The 23,981-nt window shown below is 45.0% G+C and overlaps 3 protein-coding genes across 6 annotated transcripts; 2 read left to right on the top strand and 1 right to left on the bottom strand.

Moving 5' to 3' along the window:
* The first annotated feature begins 63 nt into the window (after positions 1-63).
* Positions 64-6,443, top strand: psen1 (presenilin 1). 3 transcript variants are annotated; one of them, XR_015863466.1, is made up of 11 exons: positions 64-321; positions 1,150-1,247; positions 1,560-1,837; positions 2,061-2,202; positions 2,288-2,355; positions 2,432-2,652; positions 2,715-2,813; positions 3,253-3,348; positions 3,423-3,599; positions 5,786-5,874; positions 5,952-6,443. XR_015863466.1 is itself a non-coding variant. In XM_088400801.1 (11 exons), the coding sequence occupies exons 2-11, from the start codon at positions 1,212-1,214 to the stop codon at positions 4,539-4,541; spliced, it is 1,392 nt and encodes a 463-aa protein (XP_088256927.1). In that variant the 5' UTR covers positions 76-321; positions 1,150-1,211; the 3' UTR covers positions 4,542-5,581. The 3 variants fall into 3 exon arrangements, 2 of the variants coding, with proteins under 2 accessions (XP_088256928.1, XP_088256927.1); XM_088400801.1 differs by lacking the exons at positions 5,786-5,874; positions 5,952-6,443 and adding exons at positions 4,121-4,239; positions 4,386-5,581 and having other exon boundaries at positions 76-321; XM_088400802.1 differs by having other exon boundaries at positions 5,786-6,443.
* A 340-nt stretch (positions 6,444-6,783) lies between these two features.
* On the top strand, positions 6,784-17,410 carry paplna (papilin a, proteoglycan-like sulfated glycoprotein). 2 transcript variants are annotated; one of them, XM_088400790.1, is made up of 22 exons: positions 6,784-9,437; positions 10,011-10,074; positions 10,148-10,251; positions 10,806-10,866; positions 10,949-11,051; positions 11,166-11,296; positions 11,408-11,531; positions 11,608-11,688; positions 11,802-11,974; positions 12,122-12,245; positions 12,332-12,458; positions 12,547-12,742; positions 12,952-13,078; positions 13,153-14,671; positions 15,551-15,712; positions 15,785-15,912; positions 15,972-16,026; positions 16,104-16,250; positions 16,379-16,506; positions 16,642-16,750; positions 16,839-17,014; positions 17,112-17,410. In XM_088400790.1, the coding sequence occupies exons 2-22, from the start codon at positions 10,024-10,026 to the stop codon at positions 17,276-17,278; spliced, it is 3,993 nt and encodes a 1,330-aa protein (XP_088256916.1). In that variant the 5' UTR covers positions 6,784-9,437; positions 10,011-10,023; the 3' UTR covers positions 17,279-17,410. The 2 variants fall into 2 exon arrangements, 1 of the variants encoding a protein (XP_088256916.1); XR_015863465.1 differs by lacking the exons at positions 16,839-17,014; positions 17,112-17,410 and having other exon boundaries at positions 16,366-16,506.
* Positions 17,411-17,991: 581 nt separating this feature from the next.
* Positions 17,992-22,880, bottom strand: LOC148385067 (T cell receptor beta chain MC.7.G5-like). The gene is made up of 6 exons (XM_088400807.1): positions 22,740-22,880; positions 22,328-22,610; positions 19,531-19,595; positions 18,537-18,884; positions 18,444-18,467; positions 17,992-18,368 (listed from the first exon to the last, which is right to left on the bottom strand). The coding sequence occupies exons 1-6, from the start codon at positions 22,786-22,788 to the stop codon at positions 18,202-18,204; spliced, it is 936 nt and encodes a 311-aa protein (XP_088256933.1). The 5' UTR covers positions 22,789-22,880; the 3' UTR covers positions 17,992-18,201.
* Positions 22,881-23,981: the final 1,101 nt, after the last annotated feature.

Here is a 23,981-nt window from a genome sequence, read left to right as displayed (position 1 = left end):
CATACATTTCTGCTAAATAACCAACATACAAATATAATAGCAAAACATTCTTGAGTCTGTATTTTAGTTTTTAGTCGGAGATATATGGTTTGTGAAGTACATGACATTGTTTGGATTATTATTCGCTCGTTCGGTTTGTTGGATTAAAAATCAGTACGGAACAAAAAAACGGAAGCTAAATGCGAACGAGGCAGATTTCGACAGCGCATCCCGGATGTTGGCTGAGCGAACAGGAAGAACAAAGAAAGGAAAGTACCCCGGTTCACTGCCCATATCCAGTTGGTATTCAACGCCCTATTTGTTCTTCGCTGTTTGTTGACGGTAAATTTGAAATATTTGAAGCTTTTGTGAGCCACTACATTGTCACTGAGACGGCATATATGTAAATGTTTCTGTGTGACCGCTGGTTCTTTTGCCGCTATGTCATTGTTGCTAACTAGCTATCATTAGCGCCTCGGCTAAATGATAACATAAACAGATGTTTGTTTCAAATATTTCGTTCCCATGGTGATGAGTAGCTCAGAAGCAACACTGCATTTATGGAATCTTTAGTATTGGTGCTATACTGATAAAAGTACAATTAGGGATGGCTTTGTCTTTAAATGGGCTTTAAATACAATTGAATTTTCCCTTATTGCTTACAGAAAAAAAATCAAATAGATATTGTTTTGTTTGTCCTCATTGTTTTTGCATTATTAACGTTTTGCTTTCAAAAAGACAAGTAGCAGCTGTATAACAACTGAATAAAATGTTAAAAGTGTAAAAGTTCCTCCTGAAAATTATACTATTTTGTCCAAAATTTGCAATTATCATTACATAAAATTGTGGGTTTTTTTACACCTCGTAAAAATGTATTTAAAAAAATCTTGTTTATTATTTTGAACCTTTTCATCGTGAATATTTGAGTTTTTTTGCAGTAAAATCCAATGTAATCAATTTCCATAGAATTATGACATTTTCACAATTCTTTTTATACATTTAAAACTGACTTTTCTGCAGAAAATTTGGACATTATTCTCTTAAGTTGAGGTCTTTTCCTCTAGTTAGTTCCTCTAATTACTTCCTCATACTTGTCCGTCCATATTCAGTGTTAATGATTAGTGAAACTCTCACGACTGATCACCGTTGACACAATCCTCCTTCTATTAGGGCAACGCCGACTTCATCATCATTCGCCGTGCATGTGAGGACCAGCGCGGGCACGCCCCAACATGGCCAACGAGACGCAAGACGTAGAAAACAATGTGGTGAGTTGCGTACCAAAAGAATTGCTTCATACAAACTAGCGACGTGTGACTGAAGGGTGTGTCACCATGTGTGTGCGTCTGCGTCTTTGTGTGGCTGTGTTTGCAAGACACTGTGCACGCGTGTCTCGTAACACAAAGGTTTGGCCGGGCATGGACAGCCAAAGTCCACTTTCTAACCACCATAATCCAATTGACTGTCTTGAACGCAAACACTCGCAGAGCAACGTTCGCTTGATGTGTTTATGTCGGCAGTATCAAGTTCAGACATGTCTGCCTTGTACTTGGACCACCTCTTGAATCTTATTTCTCCAGGACCAACAGGAGCCCAACGGTAGCACCGAGCAGCACCAAGGAGACGGCTCCACCAGAGATGGAGGAGGATCCAGAGGTCCGGAGCAGAACGGCCTTCCCCCCGCCGCCAGGCCCCCTCGCGTGGCGGAAGCCGACGAGGAGGATGACGAAGAGTTGACGCTCAAATACGGCGCCAAGCACGTCATCATGCTCTTCGTCCCCGTGACGCTGTGTATGGTTGTCGTGGTGGCCACCATCAAGTCCGTCAGCTTCTACACGCAGAATGACGGACAGAGGCTGTGAGTGGGCAAAATACTGATATAGCCGTTAGGTGGCGCCATTGTTTCATTTACAGTCCTATTCCAGCTTTAACCTTTTTAGTGCAGGTGGAGGGAATTTAAAGAAAAAAAACATTCCTTCAACAATACATTGTTATAAATAATATATTTAAAAAATTGTTTAGCCCAACATCTTCAACTCATGTTGCTGACTGTATGAGTTTGACTTTTTGGTACCCGTCAGGATCTACACGCCGTTCCCGGAGGATACGGACACGGTGGGCGAGCGAGCGCTGAACTCCATCCTCAACGCCACCATCATGATCACCGTCATCATCGTCATGACGCTGGTGCTTGTGCTGCTCTACAAGTACCGCTGCTACCGGGTACGTCACGGCCGCCGTACCCCTGTCTCGCTTGTTGTTTCCTTTCACGCACAGATTCATCAGAATAGTTTTTTTTTTTGTTCAGGTGATCCAAGGCTGGCTCTTCATCTCCTCCTTGCTCCTGCTTTTCTTCTTCTCCTACATCTACCTCAAGTAAGCTTCGCCCCCCCCATCCCCTACCTCCCCTCCTTTTTTTCCCCTTCCATCTCATCCCTCCATGCGCTGCCAGGGAGGTGTTCAAAACCTATAACGTGGCCATGGACTACATCACGTTGGTAGTCATCGTGTGGAACTTTGGCGTGGTGGGCATGATGTGCATCCACTGGAAGGGCCCGCTGCGGCTCCAGCAGGCCTACCTCATCATGATCAGTGCTCTGATGGCGTTGGTCTTCATCAAGTACCTGCCCGAATGGACCGCCTGGCTCATACTCGCTGTCATATCCGTCTACGGTGAGATGCCTGCTGTGACATTTTCACTACGTCCCCTGTCTCATATTCCTTTCTGTTTTCAGATCTGTTGGCGGTGCTGTGTCCCAAAGGCCCTCTGAGGATCTTGGTGGAGACGGCTCAGGAAAGGAACGAGCCTATCTTCCCTGCTCTCATCTATTCATGTATGGACATTTCTTATTTTGATTGATTGTTGAAATCACAATGACTAAATTACGTGGTAAAAGAGACAATGGCGAAGTTTGGGATCATTTCTCACTTCAAGCTAAAGTGCAACGTGTTGTTATGCAATTGGTCTCGCTGGGCTACATGTGAGCTGCGTTTGGCAAGTTCACCACGCTTGATTTAGAGCCTTCCCGTAACCTCAGCCGTGTTCTTGTAAACATTAACGATCTTTTGGGGATGTTGCTAAAACACATATGGACATGTGTTTCTGTGTAGCCGCCTCGGGTACATTTCATGCGTGCTTTTGGCATGTGGGAGGAAGCCACATTAACACAGGATTGAACACACAAGAGCCCAGAAGAGACATTCTTGCTGGCAGCCAGCATGGCTAACCACATATAGAAAAGCAAGAAGAATGAACTTGTCGTCCTCTTGCAGCGACCATGGTGTGGCTGGTTAACATGGCCGACACAGACACGGTGCCCAAGAGGATCCCCGCCGACGCCACGTCGCCTCAGCCCGAGCCTCAAGAAGGTGAACGATGCCTCCGATCCAATCGCACGCGTCGGCGTCTTAGCCTGACACGCTAACTGACGCCCGCGTTGCAGCGGCGGCGTCCCCGGTGTCGTCGTCCAGTCCGACGGGGGACAACGGAGGCTTCACGACGTCCTGGATGAGCCAACAAGAGCACCAGCTGGGACACTTGCAGTCCACGGATGACTCTCGGCGGGAGATCCAGCAGATGCCCTCGGACCGGCCACCCGTCGAGGATGACGACGAGGAGCGTGAGTGTTTGACCTTTTAATTGAAGCAAAATAGTTTAACGCCAAAAAATGCACGCTGATCTTTTTTTGAACAACGTGATGTATGCAAACACACAAAAACTTTAATAGTTCTGACATCATGTGACACAGATATTAGCATCTAAACATGTTAAATGAAATTGTCCATATTGTATTTACACTGCTACAAAATCTGGATCAGATCTGGATTGGACATTATGTCAAGGTGTTCACAAGGAAAATGCGGCCCTGAGAACAGGCGTGTTCACACCCGATGCAAATTGAGCTGTACGCCCCGTATCTTGAGTCCCTATAAAGTCCTCACTAAATTGCACCACTTGAAAACCGCAATCGACTTCATTGCGGTCTCGACTTGAATGCAATCCAGCCGTCCTCGAGACAAGAGGGAACAGGGACGAGAGGTGCACTTCGTCACGGAGGCACTAACGAGCCCAGGCGGTGCGAAGGAGGGGCGGGCAGGGATCCACGTGCGGTGGTCACATACGCCCCCGCTGTGTCCCCAGGGGGTGTCAAGCTGGGCCTGGGAGACTTCATCTTCTACAGCATGCTGGTGGGAAAAGCCTCGGCCGCCGCCAGCGGCGACTGGAACACCACGTTGGCCTGCTTCGTGGCCATCCTCATTGTGAGTCGCCGCAAAGCCGCGCTCCACCCCCGGCGGCGCCGTCGTAAATAAGCCGCTCGCTCGCCAGCTTGACGTAACCCCTCCACCATCACCACCACCACACCCCCATCCTCCCTCGTGTGGCCTGTGGTTTCTCCCTCCCGCAGGGCTTGTGTCTGACGCTGCTGCTGCTGGCCATCTTCAAAAAGGCGCTCCCGGCACTGCCCATCTCCATCTTCTTCGGTTTGGTCTTCTACTTTGCCACCGACAACCTGGTGCGCCCCTTCATGGATGAGCTGGCGCTGCACCAATTCTACATATAGCAGGAACATCTTATTCCTGATGGGAAAAACTCCATCACTCCGTCCCTGTGATTGGACGGGATGACTTTTTTTTTTCTTTTCTCCAGCTGAGAGGAAGAGAGGGCAGGGCGTTCCTTGCTTTTTTTTTTTCTTTTTCCAATTCCTGCCTCAGGCTAAGCAACGCAAAAACTCTGACTCTTAGCGAGAATGTTTTTCCACCTTTTTAATTTATGCCGAGACTGAGCCTTCCCGGTTCTTGTACTGCCGGGGCAGCGGGTGCCTTGCTCAGGGACACCAGGAAGTCGCTGAAGCTCAACTACTCACTCCTGGCCAGCGACGCCGGGATCTTCGGCCCCTTTCACACTGTCTGTAAAAGACATTTTTACACTTCTCACTGTACAATGAGGGGAACGAAATGGACAAGACTCCGGGGGTAGGATCAGAGCCCAAACGGCACGTTAGGGTCTTCTGCAATGTCAGACCCAACGTGTTAAGTTTGTCGCTATCTGGCACGTATTTTTACCTTGCCGCGGGAATATTCCATCTTCATAGACGTCGTAACGACACCGAGGGGGTAAAGTCGACATGGGAATTTCTGTACGTAAACGTCTAGCTGTGTCCAATCGCTTCTTTGATTGTCCAAACCGACATAGAATGGGGCCTAGCGGATGTCTTTATGTAAAAAATCAAAGGCGAAAACAAATTCTGCATTTTCTCTTGGATCCAATACGACCATTTTTTAGGAGCTTGAAAAACTTGACGGGGTGGCATCGAGACGGAATAGTTTTTCGTCTCCACGTCGGCTTGCTCAGAACGCCCGTTCGCACTGCGTCCGTCACACATCCGGACGGAAAGATGCAAAAGTTTTCAAACGGCTTGAATACGAATAATAATAACTAGCACTGAGTACGACACCACGTCATCTCTTTTCTTACACACATTTTTTGTGTGAAGAATGGTCTGCTTGATTTTGTGTCTTTAACATGTGTTGTGTCTTTTGCAAGTTCAAATGTGTTCACTTTTTCTTTTGTTTTTTTTTAATAAACAAGCGAAGAAATGGAGGCGGGTTATTGTTTTCACCTTCCAATTTTGGATTTGATTTTGGTTCAATACATCCATTTCAAAAAAATTACATTTTTGGGGACTTTTGGAAGGCATCTGAATTTTGGAAAGCTTTTTGTGTCTATTACAGCAGCCATTTTGAATTATTCTGTGTTCTTTTGACCGTCAAGTCCTTTTATGTAGCGTACCACCCATTTCATCAGGGCACTAATTTCAAGTGACGTCTCCCGGCCTTGGCATCACCCAGGATAGACCAACTAATGGGATTAGTTTGAAGAACGAGAAGGATTAGGTGAGAATAATCACCTGCAGTCTCAGACACGAAAGAGCGAAAGACAGAGCGGGACTTTGACGACGACCATGTCACAGGACAAACTGGAGAGCCTGGTTCGCCGCATGGAGGAGACTCTGTCCGAGATGGAGCAACTGAAGACGCATTGCGGCCGGCAGAATGACGAGCTGAGCCAGCTGGTGGTGGAACTCCGGCGGGAGAACCAAGAGCTGGTGGAAAAGTACGGGCAGTTGGCTGCAGACATGCGCCAGGCTCGTGAGGTCATTGAACAGCTCCAGGAGACCAAGTACGCCTTCAATGCCAAGGAGCGTCAGGCCCAAAAGCTCAGTCGACAACTCTGAAAGAGAAAGCGAGGAAACCCGAAAGGAGATGGCACAAACTACGCCGGTCGGGTTTTGTGAAAGGATTTTTTTGTAGCCGTCTGGCGAGGGAAATTGGTGGTCGGCTATTTTGGGGAACGGAGCTAAAAATACGTGGTCCCGCACGGCCGCATAAGTCAAGTGGATTGGACTGAAGGAAATGTCTAGAATCGTTTAGGAAGCCCAAGGCAATAAAATGAAATTCCAATATGCTTGGTTTTGTCTTTGTCTTTTACAGCACCCACACCCACCAAAAATTGACAATGCACACATTTACTGGAAAAACTTGCTCAGTTTTTAAAATTCACGTTTTGTGACACTTTCACAGTTTAACTTAAATTTCACATTATAATGTAAAAACGTCACATTGCATTGTGATCATTTTCATGTTTTAATGTGAAATTGTTTACATTGCAATGTGATATATTTTGCATTTTAATGTATAAATTAAAGAAATTAGGTGAAACAAATTTGTACCAAAATATGGAGGTGTAGTAATGCTTCACAATTATTAAAAAATTAATTATTTAAAAAATGTATTTTTTAAAATTGAGACTATACCAAATTGTGGCTGTATTGTGATACAAAAATATCATCGTACATGGTGACACCTTTTACCAAAATATTGCTTTTTTTGTAATATTTTAATGTCTATATTTTATGTACCACAGCATTTTGTTACAGCCTGGTTGTTCTAAAAATGAATGGCACCAAATTGCTTCTCGCCCAAATATTATGCTGTGGCTGCATGTTGTGCATGGATGGAAATTTTTATTTTTTTTTCCATCATCAACTCTTTGAACTCTTTCCACGTTGTAACTAAAGTCGCTGACGAGGGGATATTGTCCTATACAATCAGCTGGGATATAAAAAGTCCGCTTGACATTGTGTACTATAATCACGCGCCACCACTGGCTGCTGCGTGGGAGGCTTAATGTTGGCCCCAAGTCACCTCCCTAAGGAAAAAAGAAAAAAAAAAGTGCGGGTTTTAACTTTTTTGCTGAGAAGTGCATGGCGTAAACATACACATGCATATAAAACACACGTGGTTTGGACTGGTCATACTGGTAATGATCCTGTCAAGAGAACGGCATCCTTGACAAAATGTGACAATTATACTTTACAATGTTTATTTATATACCTCGTTGCGTCTCTTTTTTTTTTTTAATGAGTGAAGGGTGTACGCTCGCCATTTCCTCTTTAAAATTCCCAAATAATCCTGTTTAGCTGTTATTTTTGTTCACGTTTCAACCAACGTCGCCAGTAAAATTTGGCCTTCCTTTGATTTTTATGATAGAATACTGCTAATTAAAGGCCCAATTTAAGGTTTAATGTCGTTTAATTATAAAAAGCCAAACTAAATTGTCACGTTGGGAAGCCTTTTCAAAAACACGCGCTCATAAACGACATTCTAAGCTTTTCATCGCGACACGCATGATACGTTGTTGTTACAAATTAGGACAACATGAGGAAATTCATAACTTGAGGAAAATATAATCACAGTATTTAGACCACTAGTGGAGCTCTGTGGGGGGGCACTGCCCCTCTATGACCTCTGGATGTTTTCTGATATTTCCGGGAATTTATTTCCACATTTCCTCTTGTCCCCCATAGAAGAAATGTACTGCATGTTAATCAGCTTTTTTTGGAAAATATTTTGGATTTATAAAACTTTTTTTTTTGTTTTGTGAACCCGCTGAGCTCCCCTTGCCCCCCCCCAAACAAAATTTCCTAGCTCCGCCCATGGATTGTGTACAGCACAACAGCGGTATGAATGCATATGTATATATTTTACCCCAAGAATGCATACAATACTCAGGGCGGGAAGTATTTGGTGGTCTTGGCGTCCCGGCCTCTCGTGTGAGCTCATCACAATTTTAGGCCATCATCTCTCTGACAATGTCATTATATTTGTGCATGACGTCGCTGAAAGTGGACATTCAGCATTTATTTATGAACTTGTTTGTTACATGTCATGAATTTACAGACATTTTGTGACTTTTTTTTATGTATGCATCATTTCCTCACCATCTGAGCATCGTAAATAAAAATTTCCTTCTCGCTATAGTTCGGACCATTCCCATTGTAAATCACCCGGCGGCCATCGTTTGCAGCCAACGTGATGAACTTAGATTTTTTTTTTTTTAATCACACATGGGCTAGGCCATTCATAAATAAAGCTTATTAAAAAATAAAGCAAATCAACAAAACGAAAGAGCAGAGCAGTTTAAAATCAAGTTAGTCTCTCAAAGTTGGGTATCAAGTTTAGATGTTTAGAAGTTTAGACACCCCCCCACACCCACACCCATTTTACATAACAAGCTCTTCTGAAAATGAATGCATATCAATTCCAAAACTATTGTTTTGTTTGCGTCCAGTCTGAAAATAAATACTGGTGCCTTGACAGCCTCGACCCAATTAGTAGTTTGCGCTCCTTTTAAACCTAAAGAGCCCGCTACTTGAAATATAAAAAGCGAGGCGTTTAAATAGAAAGTGAGGCTTTTGGTCAACTTGTAATCAAATGACAAAGTGGGCGCGAATAAATGATAGTATAGTACATGCAGTTCTTGGATAAGATGTCCTCATCATCCTGACCGTGTCCAAATTGTAGTGGTGCTGGAGTGTCAGCCTGCTATTACGTGTCCGCCATAATAAGCACCCAAAAACTCTAGTGCATTAAGTAACTAAGTACAAATACTTAAATCATTTTTTCAGACAGTAGTATAACTAGTCAAATGTCAATTTTTGAGAATTAAAAAAAAAAAAAAAGATTAAGATCAATCTCAATTACTTTTTCCTCCATTAATGTGGCCTGCATTGGTCACTATTGTCATCTTCAGAATTATGAAAAACGATGCTCAAGCCAAGTAGAAAAACTTGAAACATCAGAAAAACAAAGTAATTTTTACTCTTTTACTTCATCCCGCGGGTTCTACTGGACTTTTAGGACACAATGTGACTTATTCCTGACCAAATTGGTGAGAATGAAATAGGCTCTCTATGCGCATGCTCAAATCCAAACACATCCTCGTCCCCCCCACCCTCGCGCCCTCCATCCCTCCCTCCCTCCTTCCTCATCACCTCTTCATCCCACTCCCCCAGTATATATGAGGGCAAAGCGGCTCTTTTGGGACTCATCTGTCGGACTGAGTCCAGCTACAGGGAACCTTCGGAACCAGACTGATTTTGACTGCGCCGAGCCCGGTGAGTACCGACCGAGTCTCCGTGGTTTCTTCGGAGAGCGCTTGTTTGGAAAGTTGTAAAAAAGTGAAGTGGAGGAAAAGGAAATGGGTCGATTTACGACTGGTTTAACGCCGTCAAGTCGACGTGACGAACACGAACGGAAGTAAAACATGTCAACAATGTACAAAGTAAAAGAGATAAATAAACAGGAAGTTAGTTTAAGAAAGTAAACGCTTATAAAAATGAAACGTTCATTCTTTAAGCAAGGACGGTAAAAATGGTTAGAAAATGTAAAAGGAAAAAAAAATTAAATAAATTTACGTTGAAAAATAAAATAGTTATAATAAAATAAAGTCCAAGGTTTGAAGGACAAAACTATTTAAGGAACTAGAAGATGTTTAAAGAAGAGATAGAAGCAAGAACACTAGGGTCAAAAATGGAGGGTTGAAAAAACCAACAGTTAAGGAAGTCTTTAAAAGTAGAAAATGGAAGATTAAGTCGTACATTTTCTTATCTTTAAATTGCAGTCTTAATATTCAAACTGCAACTCTATCGAATTCATCTATAAACTGTACATATTTGTACCTACTCCAGGGAAGTCACGACAATGATGCTGCCTCTGTTGCTCCTCCAGCTGGTCCTGGCTCCAGCCCTTTTGGTAACACTTAGATGATACCTCACATATAAAGTGTGTATAAATAGTGTCTTAAAAGTTTTTTATGTGCACGTAGGTGTCCGCTGAGGACTACTGGGAGGGGTGGGGTGCATACGGACCATGCAGTCGGACCTGCGGCGGTGGTGTGATGGTCAGAAGCAGACGCTGTATCACCCACAGGTATGGGAAGTCTGACACGTTGGTTTCAAGTGGGCTCAATAGTTTTAAAAAAAGTTTACGATAGATCCAGTCTCAAGAGGCCATACCTGAATGGGCACAAGAAGTTTTCTTGTTAATAGTTTTCTGCACCCACGCACACACACACACTGTATGTGCCGAGTTGGCACGCTCGTTGTGTGTTTTGGCAGGAAGAACGTTCAAGTCAAACAACAAGCGTCTTTTTTTGGCGCGTCGTCTCTTTAGATTTTATTTCTAACTTCTTCAGTTGTGGCTCGGATAAAAACCTCAGAGGGGCAATATGGAAAAGTCGCACATCATTTTGGTTTGTGCTCTTCAATTATTTTTATTTGTGGCTGATGAACTCATTTGCCTTCTGCGTACATCAAATTATGTTTGTCTTTGGCTTGAGCCTTCTAATATTAAGAGACATTTATTTTTTAAATATTTTATTTAATTGCATTTTTTGATAATGGATTTATGTTTTCAGAAAAAAAAAATTCTTAAATGATTATGATTATTTAAAATAAATATTGGGCTCCCCCTCCCCTAAACAGAAATGACGGAGGCTACAACTGTGTTGGACCTGACAAGTCTTACCTGGCCTGTAACACTCAGGTAAACAAACACCTTTTTATCAATATAGCCATTAATCAATCAATCAATTGGATTATATGATATGATCAATATCATTATTCAGGAGTGTCCCGCGGGAACTAAGGATTACCGTGAGGAGCAGTGCGCCCAGTTCGATGGGACTGACTTCAAGGGGTCACGTTACAGCTGGGTGCCTTATTACGGAGGTAACTTCACACTCACTCATTGATAATATAGAAATCATATATGAATCCCTGAATAGAAAATTAAAAAATACTGATATGAAAATGAACACATTATCATTTTTTTGCTGGTGACAGCCGAGAACCCCTGCGAGCTGAACTGCGTGCCAAAGGGAGAGAACTTTGTCTACCGCCACAGTGCATCCGTTAAGGACGGAACACCTTGCCATCCTGGACGCCTTGACATTTGTGTGGAGGGAGTCTGCAGGGTAGGACAGCATCATGGTCTCCAGAACCCAAACCATTAATGCTGTTGTTATTGCATCATGAAACATCCTTTACTGAAATAATAAATGCCAAACACTCTTTGTATCTTTCAGCGCATGGGCTGCGACAACAATCTGGACTCCCACATGCAGGAGGACCCCTGCCTGCAGTGCGGAGGCCATGGACAGACCTGCTCACTGGTCAAGAACACCTTCAACACGCAGCGTCTTGCTCACGGTACGGTACTCGGCCCACTTTTTTTTCCCTCAGTATAACATCTGCAAAGTCTGAACCCCACTTTCCACATCTGCAGGTTACAACCAGATGTTCACCATCCCCGCTGGAGCCACCTCCATCAGCATTAGAGAGAAACACCCTTCACGCAATTACCTCGGTAAAACACCGCATTTTTTAAAAAAATGCACTAAAAATGAATTGCAATCAAAACATAATAGTCCTTTTCAGATATCAAAAATTCTCACCTGCAATTTGTCCCCGTGAAATTAGCTGTCAGGAACCTGCAAGGAGATTACTACCTGAACGGTCACTGGTCCCTGGAGTTCACCAGTGCTGCCCAAATTGCCGGCACCAAGCTGTACTACCAACGAGGCGTAGAGGGCGACAACCTACCCGAGTCCATCATCGGCCGCGGACCCACCACCGAGCCCCTCATCGTGGAGGTGAGAATACATCTTTGACGGGGTCTCCAACCATGTAACATGATGCCCAAGCATATTTCAGGGGGGGTCCAGTGCCCCCACGGCTCCCCTGTTTAGCTCTGCCTGTGGCTGTCCAGAGGGTTAACTTCTTGAATGCTCTCGTTGTAGCTGATCAGCCAGGAGCCCAACCAGGGTGTGGAGTACGAGTACTACGTTCCCCTGGGACACCCCGCAGAGGGATACACCTGGAGCTTCGGATCTTGGTCCGCCTGCAGCAAAGAGTGCGGAGTTGGTGGGAAATCCGATCTCCAGGAACAGATTTCATTCCGTGCCTTTTTTTCATGTTTGAAAATGTTGCTGTGTGTTCGCCATCATCAGGCTACCAGTCCAGAGCCGTCTACTGCTCCATCGACAACGAGGCCGTGCCCGACTACCTGTGCCCGCACTATGCCCGACCCGAGAGCAACAGAACCTGCAACCCTCAGGCCTGCCCTGTCACCTACGCGTGAGTGAGACAGTTTAATGTATCAACATGAAATATGATCTGAGCCTTTTGATCTCCTTCAACTAACTGACTTTTCGGTTCCCCACAGCTGGAGAACCAGCGAGTGGGCCGACTGCAACGTGGCATGCGGAGGCGGAATCCAGTATCGCGGCGTAGACTGTCTCTACAATGACGAGTCGGGACCCCGCGTGGTCGAGGACGCCTACTGCGCTCAGTACACTCAGGCACCCACCGACCAGCAGAAATGCAACATGCAGCGCTGCACCGACTACCCCGGAAGTGCGGTGAGTGAACCACTGAACCTGCAAGATGAAATTGACCTTATTTGTCAGTTGTTGCTAGGTAGAATTTACAGACCTCCAATAATAGCAGCATTAATAGAACACTTAATTGCAATGAATGACATTTTTTTTGTATATTGAATTGATAATGTGAATTTTAATATTATGAAACTGGATTAATTATGAATGATGTTTGTTGTGTGTGTGCTCAGATCATTTCCTACATCCCCTCTGAGAACGCCGTTCAGTGCCGCACCACCATCTACGGGTGCTGCTACGACCGCACCACCCCTGCTGTTGGGCCCAATGGAGAGGGCTGCCGTGACCCACCCGCACCTTGTGAGTGTCAACAAAAACAATCCCGACCGCTCGCGCTATAGTCATCTGAGAAATAAATGTATTTGTTTCTCCAGTCGAGCGCTCCATCTGCTCGCTGCCTAAGGCCGCTGGATCCTGCTCCAGCTGGACAGCGCGCTACTTCTTTGATGTTCTAAGCGGCAAGTGTACCACGTTCTGGTACGGAGGCTGCCACGGCAACAGCAATCACTTTGCAACAGAGGAGGAGTGCCACAGGGTCTGCCATGAGCCTAATGGCAGAGCAAACGGAAATGGAAACGGCAATGGAAACGGAAATGGAAACGGAAATGGTCACGGAAACGGAAACGGAAATGGAAATGGAAATGGTAACGGTAACGGCCACGCCAATGGAAATGGCAATGGTAATGGCCGCACCAATGGAAATGGAAATGGCAACGGCCACACCAATGGAAATGGTAACGGCCGCACCAATGGTAATGGAAATGGAAATGGCAACGGCCACACCAATGGAAACGGAAATGGTAACGGTTACACAAACGGAAATGGAAACGGCCGCTCCAATGGAAATGGCAACGGTAATGGCCGCACCAATGGAAATGGTAACGGTAACGGTTACAGAAACGGAAACGGCAACGGCCGCTCAAATGGAAATGGCAATGGTAATGGCCGCACCAACGGAAACGGTAACGGCAACGGCCACACCAACGGAAATGGCAATGGTAACGGTTACTCAAACGGCAATGGAAACGGTAACGGCCGCCCCAACGGCAATGGCAATGGTAACGGTTACTCAAACGGCAATGGAAATGGTAATGGCTACCCCAACGGCAATGGAAACGGTAACGGCCACCCCAACGGCAATGGAAATGGTAACGGCCACCCCAATGGCAATGGTAATGGTTACTCAAATGGCAATGGAAACGGTAACGGCCACCCCAACGGCAATGGAAACGGTAACGGCCATGGCAATGGTAATGGTAATGGTTATTCAAATGGCAATGGAAATGGCAACGGCCGCACCAACGGTAATGGAAACGGCAATGGAAACGGTAACGGCTACCCCAACGGCAATGGCAATGGAAACGGTAACGGCCACCCCAACGGCAATGGTAATGGTTACTCAAACGGCAATGGAAACGGTAACGGACGCACCAACGGCAATGGCAATGGTAATGGTTACTCAAATGGTAACGGTAACGGCCACCCCAACGGCAACGGTAACGGGCACACCAACGGAAATGGCAACGGTCGCTCCAACGGAAATGGAAACGGTAACGGCCGCAACGGTAATGGTCACTCCAACGGTAATGGAAACGGAAATGGAAACGGTAATGGAAATGGTTACCCAAACGGTAACGGAAATGGCCGCTCCAACGGATACGGACTGCGCGCCAACGGAAACGGAAATGGAAACGGCAACGGAAATGGCGAGGACTACAACGGAAATGGAAACGGAAACGGCCACCGCAACGGAAACGGCAATGGCCGCTCCAATGGCTATGCCCAGAGGGTAGCATCCAGCGTGGCCCAAACTGCCCACAAGGCCCGCGTCATCTTGAAGGCCCGCAAGCCTCACTTTGTCACCGTGAAAAAGCACTTCATCCCCGCGGCCAGGTAAGAACCTTTGGGGGGGGGTTGCTCCCCAAAGTAACCCGACTCCCTCTTACCTCAACCAATGACCCACTCCAGTCACCACCTTCTCCCAGTAACAAACCCTTTCTAACCCCCCTCAAATGAGAACCAAATTGCAAAAAATGTGTAGACACCACCCCGTCCTACCCCACTTGTGTTCCCATAACCAACCCGACATGAGCTCACCAGCCCCCGCCTTCACTTGTTTGTGTTTGTCTGTCATCTCACGCTGTGTTGCCACCATTAAACTAATAAAAACATGCTGTGATGCTCACCAGTCCTCGTCCGAGTGTGGTCACTAGAAACCTCAAGGAAACGATACAGCACTACCTTGACTTACGAGTGGCTCAATTTAAGAGTTGTTTGAGTTACAAGCGTGTCATATGCAGATGTCACTCCCTGTTAAAGTTGACAAAATCAAATCTTAAAACAAAGGGAATTGCATGTAAAACCACATACCTTTGTCTGCTAGCTAAATGCTAACACATAATGCGAAATGCCATTGCATGCTAACAAAACTAGCATCAATGTCACAGCACTTATAAAAAAAAATTATGAAGATACATACAGACAATATAACAATACTTAAAGGCATACTCTACATTCTTTCTGATTTGCATAAAACTAATTAGTACAGTTTAGCTATACCCCATCTTAAAGCTGACTTGAGATATGAACAATATTTATGACAAACATATTTACGAAACTGAAATCGTAAGTCAAGGTTGCACTGTATCTTTGTGTTGGTGTTGTCTCGTCTGCATGCGTCTTTTTTGTCACCTGCTCACGTGGCACTCTTTACGCCCACTTTGACCGACGTCAAAGTGAAACGTAAAGTGACCTTTTCCTTGCTCGCCCCAGTTTGACTTTGCCAGCCCAGGTCAAGATTGACCAGTCGGACCCGTCCGCCGTAGAGGCCCTGGTGGGCCAGACGGTGGTGTTACCCTGCAGAGTCAGCCCGCCGCCCAGTTCCACCGTGGCGCTCCAGTGGAGCAAGGACGGAGCCGCATTGACGTCACGCAGGTCAATCACGACACTCTAAAAACATTTACATTTTCTCTGTTCTCTATTCAGATCCTTGTGTCTTTGCTTTAGACATCAACAGCAGCCCAACGGTTCGCTGCTGCTCGGTCCTGTCAGCAAGTCGGACGAAGGCTGGTTCTTGTGTGTGGCCACCAAGGAGCAGGAAAGAGACCACCGCTACGTTTACCTGACTGTCTCAGGTAAAGCCTTGCGTCCTGCCGTGTCATTGATGTCTTCCTAATCTATAACCTGGGACCAGAGGGAGCGTCCCAGCCGCAACCCACCCCCTTGCCGACAGATGAACTTTCGCCAGGGTGAGAACAAAATCTCTCTTTTATTTTGAAGTTTTGCCGAGGAGGAAGAGGGACCGGTGTGTTGTGTTTCCTGTTAGGTTCACCCTGGAGCGCTCCGCCCCATCCTTGCTGGAGATGCGAGTGGGACAGACGGCCCGACTGCCGTGCACCGTCGTACCCGCAACCTCACTCAGATACGTCAGCATACAATGGAGCCGAGACGGACGCACGCTCAGCGACTCCAGGTGAGCTCCGTATTTGAAGTAAAAAATGTCCATTTTCAGGATATCCTACAAACAGCCAGTTACATTTTATAAAATGACTTCAAACAATCTTCAATCCTTCATCAAGTTATGAAAGATGTGTGCTGAAGGTTTGTCCAGCAGTTAGATGGCACACTGCTCATCGAGTCACTTCGGACGGAGGATGACGGTGTGTACACTTGCTCCGCCTCCACGCAGCATCAGCTGGAACAGAGACGCGTACATCTCAGAGTTCAAGGTGAACAAGTCGTTTGTCAGACTTATCCCACGTCAAAATGTTCTCATTCTTTATCAAGCAAAGATTTGAACACAAATGCTGCAGCAACACACGTAGACCAACAACTGGCTTATATATTTTTTTATACTCGGCAAGCTGCCTTGCGGATCACCAAAGCTCCCGACAACATCCAAGTACCTGAAGGCAGCACGGCACTGCTACCTTGCGTGGCGTCGGGAGTGGACGTAAGCATCGGCTGGTCCAGGTAATCTAAACCCACCCTTAAAATTGCAGCGGTACCTTGGACTGATTTTTTTCTGTGATCATCTTCATCATCATGGCATTTGATGTAGGAACGGCGTCCCAGTACGTCCGGACGGACGTAAGGTCCAGGTGTCTGCCGACGGGAGCCTGATCCTCAACAATGTGCAGGCATCCGACGAGGGCACCTACACGTGCAACGCCTACGCCGGCATCTACTCGGCCAGCGCCTCGGCTGACGTGCGCCTCCTCAAAAATTTACAAACAGGTAGCTGAGCCCTTTGCCCGACCGGTTGCTTCATTAGGTACACCCACGACCAATCCTTCCAATTCAAATGTACTTAATGACTGGCTGTGCATTTCAGGCGGGGTTATGACATCACTATCGGGGACGGCATGCTTGGACCAGCCCGAACTGGCCAACTGCGAGCTGGTGGTCTACGCCCGGCTGTGCACCAACCAGTACTACGCTGCCTTCTGTTGTGCCAGCTGTGCCCGCCAAGCACGTAGCGGTGACAGGTTAGCTCGGTGACGTTCCATTTTCGGGTGCTACACGGGGCGTGTCACCTTTCCAATGTTGTCGTCGTGCCGATGTTTTCTTGTCATTTCATCATCGTGTTTTATTTTTAAAATGTTCACAATAAAACCAATACGTTCACAATGATGTCACAGTGTGAGTGTGCTGGTTGCATTGCCGACTTGTGCCACACGAGGGCGACTGTGCGAGTTATTGGTGAAAATGAGCACATCTGAGTAGGCTACAATGACAATGCACACTTGAAAATATAACGGATGAATTGATTTGAATATGTATTTTAATTAGAAAAAAATTCAACATGTTTTATTGCTATTTTGTGTATTGGATTAGTTCATTCATTTCTATTCCTTATGTCAAAATTGGAAGTAAACATTGAATTTGTTATTATTTAAAAATGACGCAAATGGAGTGAGTTGAATTTAAATTCTCTTGATATGCTCCCAAAAGGAGCAACAATGAACATGATGTTGTTTTGATGAAATAAGTGTCACTTCACTTGATCTTCTCATTTCCTGGCTGTGCATGCACACACAGGTGCCTGATGGAGGTTGCGGTGAAGTAAGTGGAAAGTTGTGCGTGCATGTGTTTGTCTGCGTGACCACATCCTCTCTTGTTGTGCGACCTCATTCAGCTCAACAACAGAAACGTGTTTCTTACCGCTTCGTTACAAGAAGTCAATTCCTAAAAAAGGCAAGAAAAGCACACTGTTGTTGTTGCTAGACTTTTATTGGACAAAGTGAGTCAAAAAGAAAAAAAATTGTTTCTCCTTCAGTGGAATTTTTATTTAGATGGCACCTACAACAAATAATCAAACTTCAGCAAGTTTGTCTTAACCTCAATGGCCAGTTGGGGTCTTTGATGAAGCAAACTGAAGTGCTTTTCCATACCAAAAACGTTCAACCACATTAACTGAGATGTTAGTACGATTTGTTCTTGTCCTTCCTGTCCTGTTCCTTTTCCCGGCTGAGCACGACAATCCTGAGGCGCCACATTAGGAAGGCCACAAAGGCGGCGTAGACGCAGCTCTTGGTGATAAGGACGCCGTATGACAGCCTGGCACTCTGCGCCAATCTCAGGAAGCTCTCTGGAGGACAAAAAACGGGACAGCGTTAAGCGCCACTAAGTAAGTCATTTCGACTATACGAAAAATAAAAATCACCTCGGGTGACTTTTTCTTCTTTAGCTGAACGAAAAGGAGAAGACAAGATTAATAATCAGGTCATCGAAGAAGGCTCAAATGTAATTAAGTCACCATTTTCTCCGTGGATAGACTCTGTATAGTCGTGGTAGTTCTTCCCGTTGAAAAACTTCACGACGCATTTGAATTCCAAGTTACTGTGCCATTCATGCGCCGGGACCCTGAGCCTGCTGGTGATGCTGTAGCTCGCCCCTCGCCGCTGGGCCTCGGGGTCTTTAGCCACACCGCTGACCCGCTCCTCCCCGCCCACCACCCAGACCATGTTGATGTGGTCGGGGTAGAAGTCGGTGGCGATGCAGACCAGCGTCTTCTTCTTGGTCTCTTTGTCCTTCTCGTTGGTGCACTCGTGAACCGAAGGCGGGAATATCGTCACTTTGGGCGGCACAATATTCACGTTTGGTTCTGTATGGAGTGGACACACAAATCAAGCAGATTATTGGTTGATATTGTTATTAGTTATGAAAAAAATTGACATAACACTTCAATGTGGTCTTTATGTGGCCAGGAAAAAAGTAAATCACCTGGAATGATTCTTGCTAAATTATGTAGCATTTTCTTCTGCTTTGAATTCAGTCAAAATATTTTCAGTTAATTATTTATCGTATGTAAATATAACTCAATTGTCATATGTAGACTTTCACAATAAAAGGAATTAGTACCAACAGCGATAAAATAATTGTTGGCAATAATTAGTGAGTTAATGCAAAATTAATACGTTCATTTTTTTTCAGAAACATTGGAATTTTGAGTTTTTTCTACTTTCAAAACTTGGTCCAATACAAAGTCAAAGATTTTGACTCAACTTTCTGGAATACTTGATATTACATCTAAAGGAAGATCTTGCACCTGCAAAATTCTCACATGAGTAGATCAAAAAAAAGGAGGCTTAGAGCCAAGAAAACCTCCATTTAACCGAGCTGAGTTCCAACTTGACCCAAATCAACATCTTGATTCAATTTAAATCAACAGTCATCCAAACAAAAGCCCTCAAAAACACACAACACTTCTGCTTGCTCAGTAAAAGTCTCTCAGTTTGTATTTTTCTTACCTAAAACGGTGATTTTGGTCCCTGCACCGAAGAAAGCTCTGTCGTACGAGCACAGAGATGCCGAGCTAGCACAGAAACCTGTCGACCCTCTCGGCTTTCATCTCTGTCTTGTGCTTGCAGAAAGTAACCTCAGTCTGATGGAGGCCTTAAAGCACTGGTGTCAAACCCAAGGCCCGGGGGCCAGATACGGCCCGCCACATATTTCTATGTGGCCCACAAAGATAAATTGTGCGTCGACTTCTTGTGTCAATACTAAAATTACAAATAGAAATATATTTCAATTTTTTATCACATCCATCTTTTCAAAATATTATATATGTATATAAATATTAGTTTGATGAGTATGACACTGCTGGCTGTATATACATTACATTTTTATCAACAGCAAAATCAATGTCCAGTCTTCAAGTTAACTAACATTTAAGTGTTGAACAAAACTTAAAATACTTTTGTGTTTTTATATACATCAAATATGATTTTGTCCTCAATGAACTGACATGTATTTTTGTAAATGCACCTCGATTTTTTTCTTTTTGTCAGCATAACGGAAGATTTTCACTTGAGGAAATGATGAATTCCGACTGTCTCAAGAAAACTGCAGTTAAGTTCCCCTCACCCAAAACCACGCGATGCAGTTTCCCTTGCACTTTAGTTTCATTTAAAGCTGTTATTGTGACAAACATGTAGCTTTTGACAAGCCAGTCAATCTTGTTCCTGCGCCAACAAAAAATGTTTTTCGCAGAAGTAACAGTGACAATGCAACACTCTAATTTGTGGGGGTAAAAAAAAAAAAATGCAACTTCTCATTTTCCGCCACTTTAGTTTCATATCAAACCAGCTTTACCGACATTCATTTCGGTTGCTTACCTTTAACTGTTAATCTTGTTCCTGCGCCAAAAATTGCAGGAACGTAGCACACTGTAGCGGTCTAGCACAGAAAAGGCGACCCACAACAACACTACTAATCAGCGACTCATTTTCCACTGCTTTCGTATCATGTAAAAACTTTTTTTCTGGGAAATTCAGAAACCGTTTAATTTCCTGACATATTGTTCCTGTGTCTTTCTTAGAAACGTGAACCTTGTTCCTGCGACAGAGAAAGTCTGAAAAGCCGAGATGTCGCCACGCAACCGTCTGGTATGCAAAACAAACTGCGACAATTTCTCATTTTCTGCTACATTAATTTCATATAAAAACCACATTTTACCAACATAACCTTGTTCCTGTCTGTACCTTACCTCGAACTGTTAACTTTGTTCCTGCACCAAAGAGTGCCGGCTCATCCCAATTGTCACAGTGCACCGCAGCAATGATAAATTCTCCTCCACATTAATTTTCTATAAACTCAATATTACTGACATTGGCTTGCTCCGGTGGCTTACCTTGAACGGTTAACCTTGTTCCTGCGCCAAAATATGCAGGGCGCGAATCATAGTCACAGTGCAGTTGAACAGTGCATCAAACAACGCTCCACCTCACCGCCTCTTTTGGTTTCATTTAAGTTTAATACAACTTTTTATGACAAGGACTTGTTCCGGTCTCATACTGAGAATCGCTAACCTTGTTCCTGCCCCCCAAGAAAACATCACAACCATCAAACAACACTAAAAAATGCTCAACTCAGAATAATTAAGACAACCTTGGGTCAAAGTAATCCAATCGGTTCAAAATCCACAGCTACCCGGTGAGAGGATGAAGAAAACTTTTTTTAGTGTTTAAATGAAAACTCTGGGTAGTATTCAATATAGGTTTTGATGAACGTAGCTATCAAAAAAGGAGAAAGCAAGACGAGAGGCGAGCTTATCATTGGTGATGGCGACGGGGAGGTTTTTGTACAGCCTCTCTATGGGCTTGTATCACCGTGGCCCCCTGTACACAGTGTTTAGGCTTTGTACAAAAACCTGCATGGTGGTTTTTCATAGTTTACACTCCCCTCCTTCACCTGCCTCTCATTATCTCCTCAAGCATCTCTCCAAGGTTGCTGCAGCTATACATGTGTGGCCCAAAAAGTAGCAATGAAGAAATCCACATGCTTGCTGTCGATTAATAAAAAGCTTTATTTTATAGTCAGTTTTTGGTAAAATATGTTCTCTATGAAGTGCTTTTGACTTTTTGAGTGACGTCTGAAAGTGGGTCAAGTTGCTTCCGTGTTTCTTTCCAGGAGGGTTTTTGTGGGGCAGTGTCGGGCCCTTTCATGGCCGTGTGTACTGGCGGCGGCAATAAAATGGCCGCTGTTAAAAAGTTGCTTGTGTGCTAAAATTCGGAGGTGCGCCGCCACCCTGCCATCGCCGCTCACATTGACGCAATCCTTAAAGGCCGGCTCCACCGAAGCTTTCTGGTAGTTAACCAGGGCCACCAGTTCCATGGCTCGGGTGCTGCCTGACACCGGCCGCTGGTACCACTGGATGGTGTCACAGTTAGCGAATGTGTGCGTGAAGCTCAGCGTCACGTCGCCGTCGTCCACCCCCCTGACAACATCGCGGGGGGTTTGGGAAACACTCCCGTCTTCACTCGCTCGTACCCTTGAAAATGAAAATACGCAAAAGTATGTCAGCAATTGCTTCAGAACACAAGCACAAACTTGTGGCTTCATTCTCGCTATGTGACAGAGCAGAGGCTAAGCGTTGCAGGAAGTTAGACAGGAAGTGATACCAACGCAATCCAGGAAGTGCGTAAAGGGTTTCTGCCAGGTGGAAGTGTTCGGAATGGTTTAATCCAGGTGCATGGGAACATGATGGGAAAGTGTGTATGATAAGGTTTATGACTTGATGATTAGCACAACATTGCACCGTGGTACTTCGCTGCGCAGTAATAAATGCCACTGCTGTTCGGGCGCAGCTTGGTGATGACCATTTTGCACGTTTCGCCATGATCTGCGTTCCCCTCCAACGTCACATCGTTCCAGTCAGGCTCCATTGTGGAGATTTTGTAGTACTTGTATCCGATGAGCTGCATGCCCGCATCGCGCTGATGGTACCACAGGATCTGGTTGTAGTTCGTTATGGTGTGTGAACACTCAATCGTGACCGAGCGGCCCGCCGCCTCCACGATGTCGGCTGGTTTCTGCATGACATTCTGTCCTATGGAAAAAATAAACAATGAGAACCTTCGAATGATCTAACATCACAACTACTTGACCGACATTTACATCTTAAAAATTAAATGCACTATTAATTGTGAAGAATAATCAAATATGAGCCTTGTTGTACCTGAGAGCGGAGAAGCAGTGGCAGCAATGCTCAACAACAAGAGGTACATCACGTCGTCTGCTTCACTTGAGGTTGCGAGCTTGCGACTTATCTGACAAGGAGGAGCAGTCGAAGCGAGCTGATTGGCTGAGATCCAGCTTCGTCATCACCTTAATAGGCAGTCATTAAATAACTCTAGCTGTAGCTCACTTGGTAGGAACACTCACTACTAGATTAGTAGGTGGTTGATTCAAATCCTTTGGCTGTACAGTATCAATGTCTTTGAACATATTATTACGTCTAGTCTTTTATTGATCCCCTTCACACATTCAATGTAATGGTAACATTGTTTCTTCTTTACAGAACAGTTTTAAGGCCAAGAGCTTGATGGCACAATGGTTGGCACAAATGATTTTATCTGACAAGGAGCAGCAGTCAAAGCGAGCTGATTGGCTGATCCAGACTCGTAACCACCTTTAAGGCTTTGTCCCTGAAAATGAAAATACGCAAAAGTACGTCAGGATTTGCTTCAGAACACAAGCACAAACTTGTGGCTTCATTCTCGCTATGTGACAGAGCAGAGGCTAAGTGTTGCAGGAAGTTAGACAGGAATTGATACCAACGCAATCCAGGAAGTGCGTAAATGGGTTTCTGCCAGATGGAAGTGTTCGGAATGGTTTAATCCAGGTGCATGGGAACATGATCAGAAAGTGTGTATGATAAGGTTTATGACTTGATGATTAGCACAACATTGCACCGTGGTACATCGCTGCGCAGTAATAAATGCCACTGCTGTTCGGGCGCAGCTTGGTGATGACCATTTTGCACGTTTCGCCATAATCTGCGTTCCCCTCCAACTTCACATCGTTCCAGTCAGGCTCCATTGTGGGGTTACTGGAGTACATGTATCCGATGAGCTGCATGCCCGCATGGCGCTGATGGTACCACAGGATCTGGTAGTAGTTCGTTATGGTGTGTGAACACTCAATCGTGACCGAGCGGTCCGCCGCCTCCACGATGTCGGCTGGTTTCTGCATGACATTCTGTCCTGAGGAAAAGATAAAAGACCAATGAGAACCTCCGAATGATCTAACATCACATCTACTTGACCGACATTTACATTTTAAAAATCAAATGCACGATTAGTTGTGAAGAATAATCAAATATGAGCCTTGTTGTACCTGAGAGCGGAGAAGCAGTGGCAGCAATGCTCAACAACAAGAGGTACATCACGTCGTCTGCTTCACTTGAGGTTGCGAGCTT

Source organism: Syngnathus floridae, chromosome 16 (genome assembly GCF_059516105.1).
Source record: "Syngnathus floridae isolate MCC-2025c chromosome 16, RoL_Sflo_1.0, whole genome shotgun sequence".
NCBI classification, from domain to species: Eukaryota; Metazoa; Chordata; class Actinopteri; order Syngnathiformes; family Syngnathidae; genus Syngnathus; species Syngnathus floridae.
Note: the sequence above shows the minus strand (reverse complement) of the source record. Positions and strands in the feature narration are given on the sequence as shown.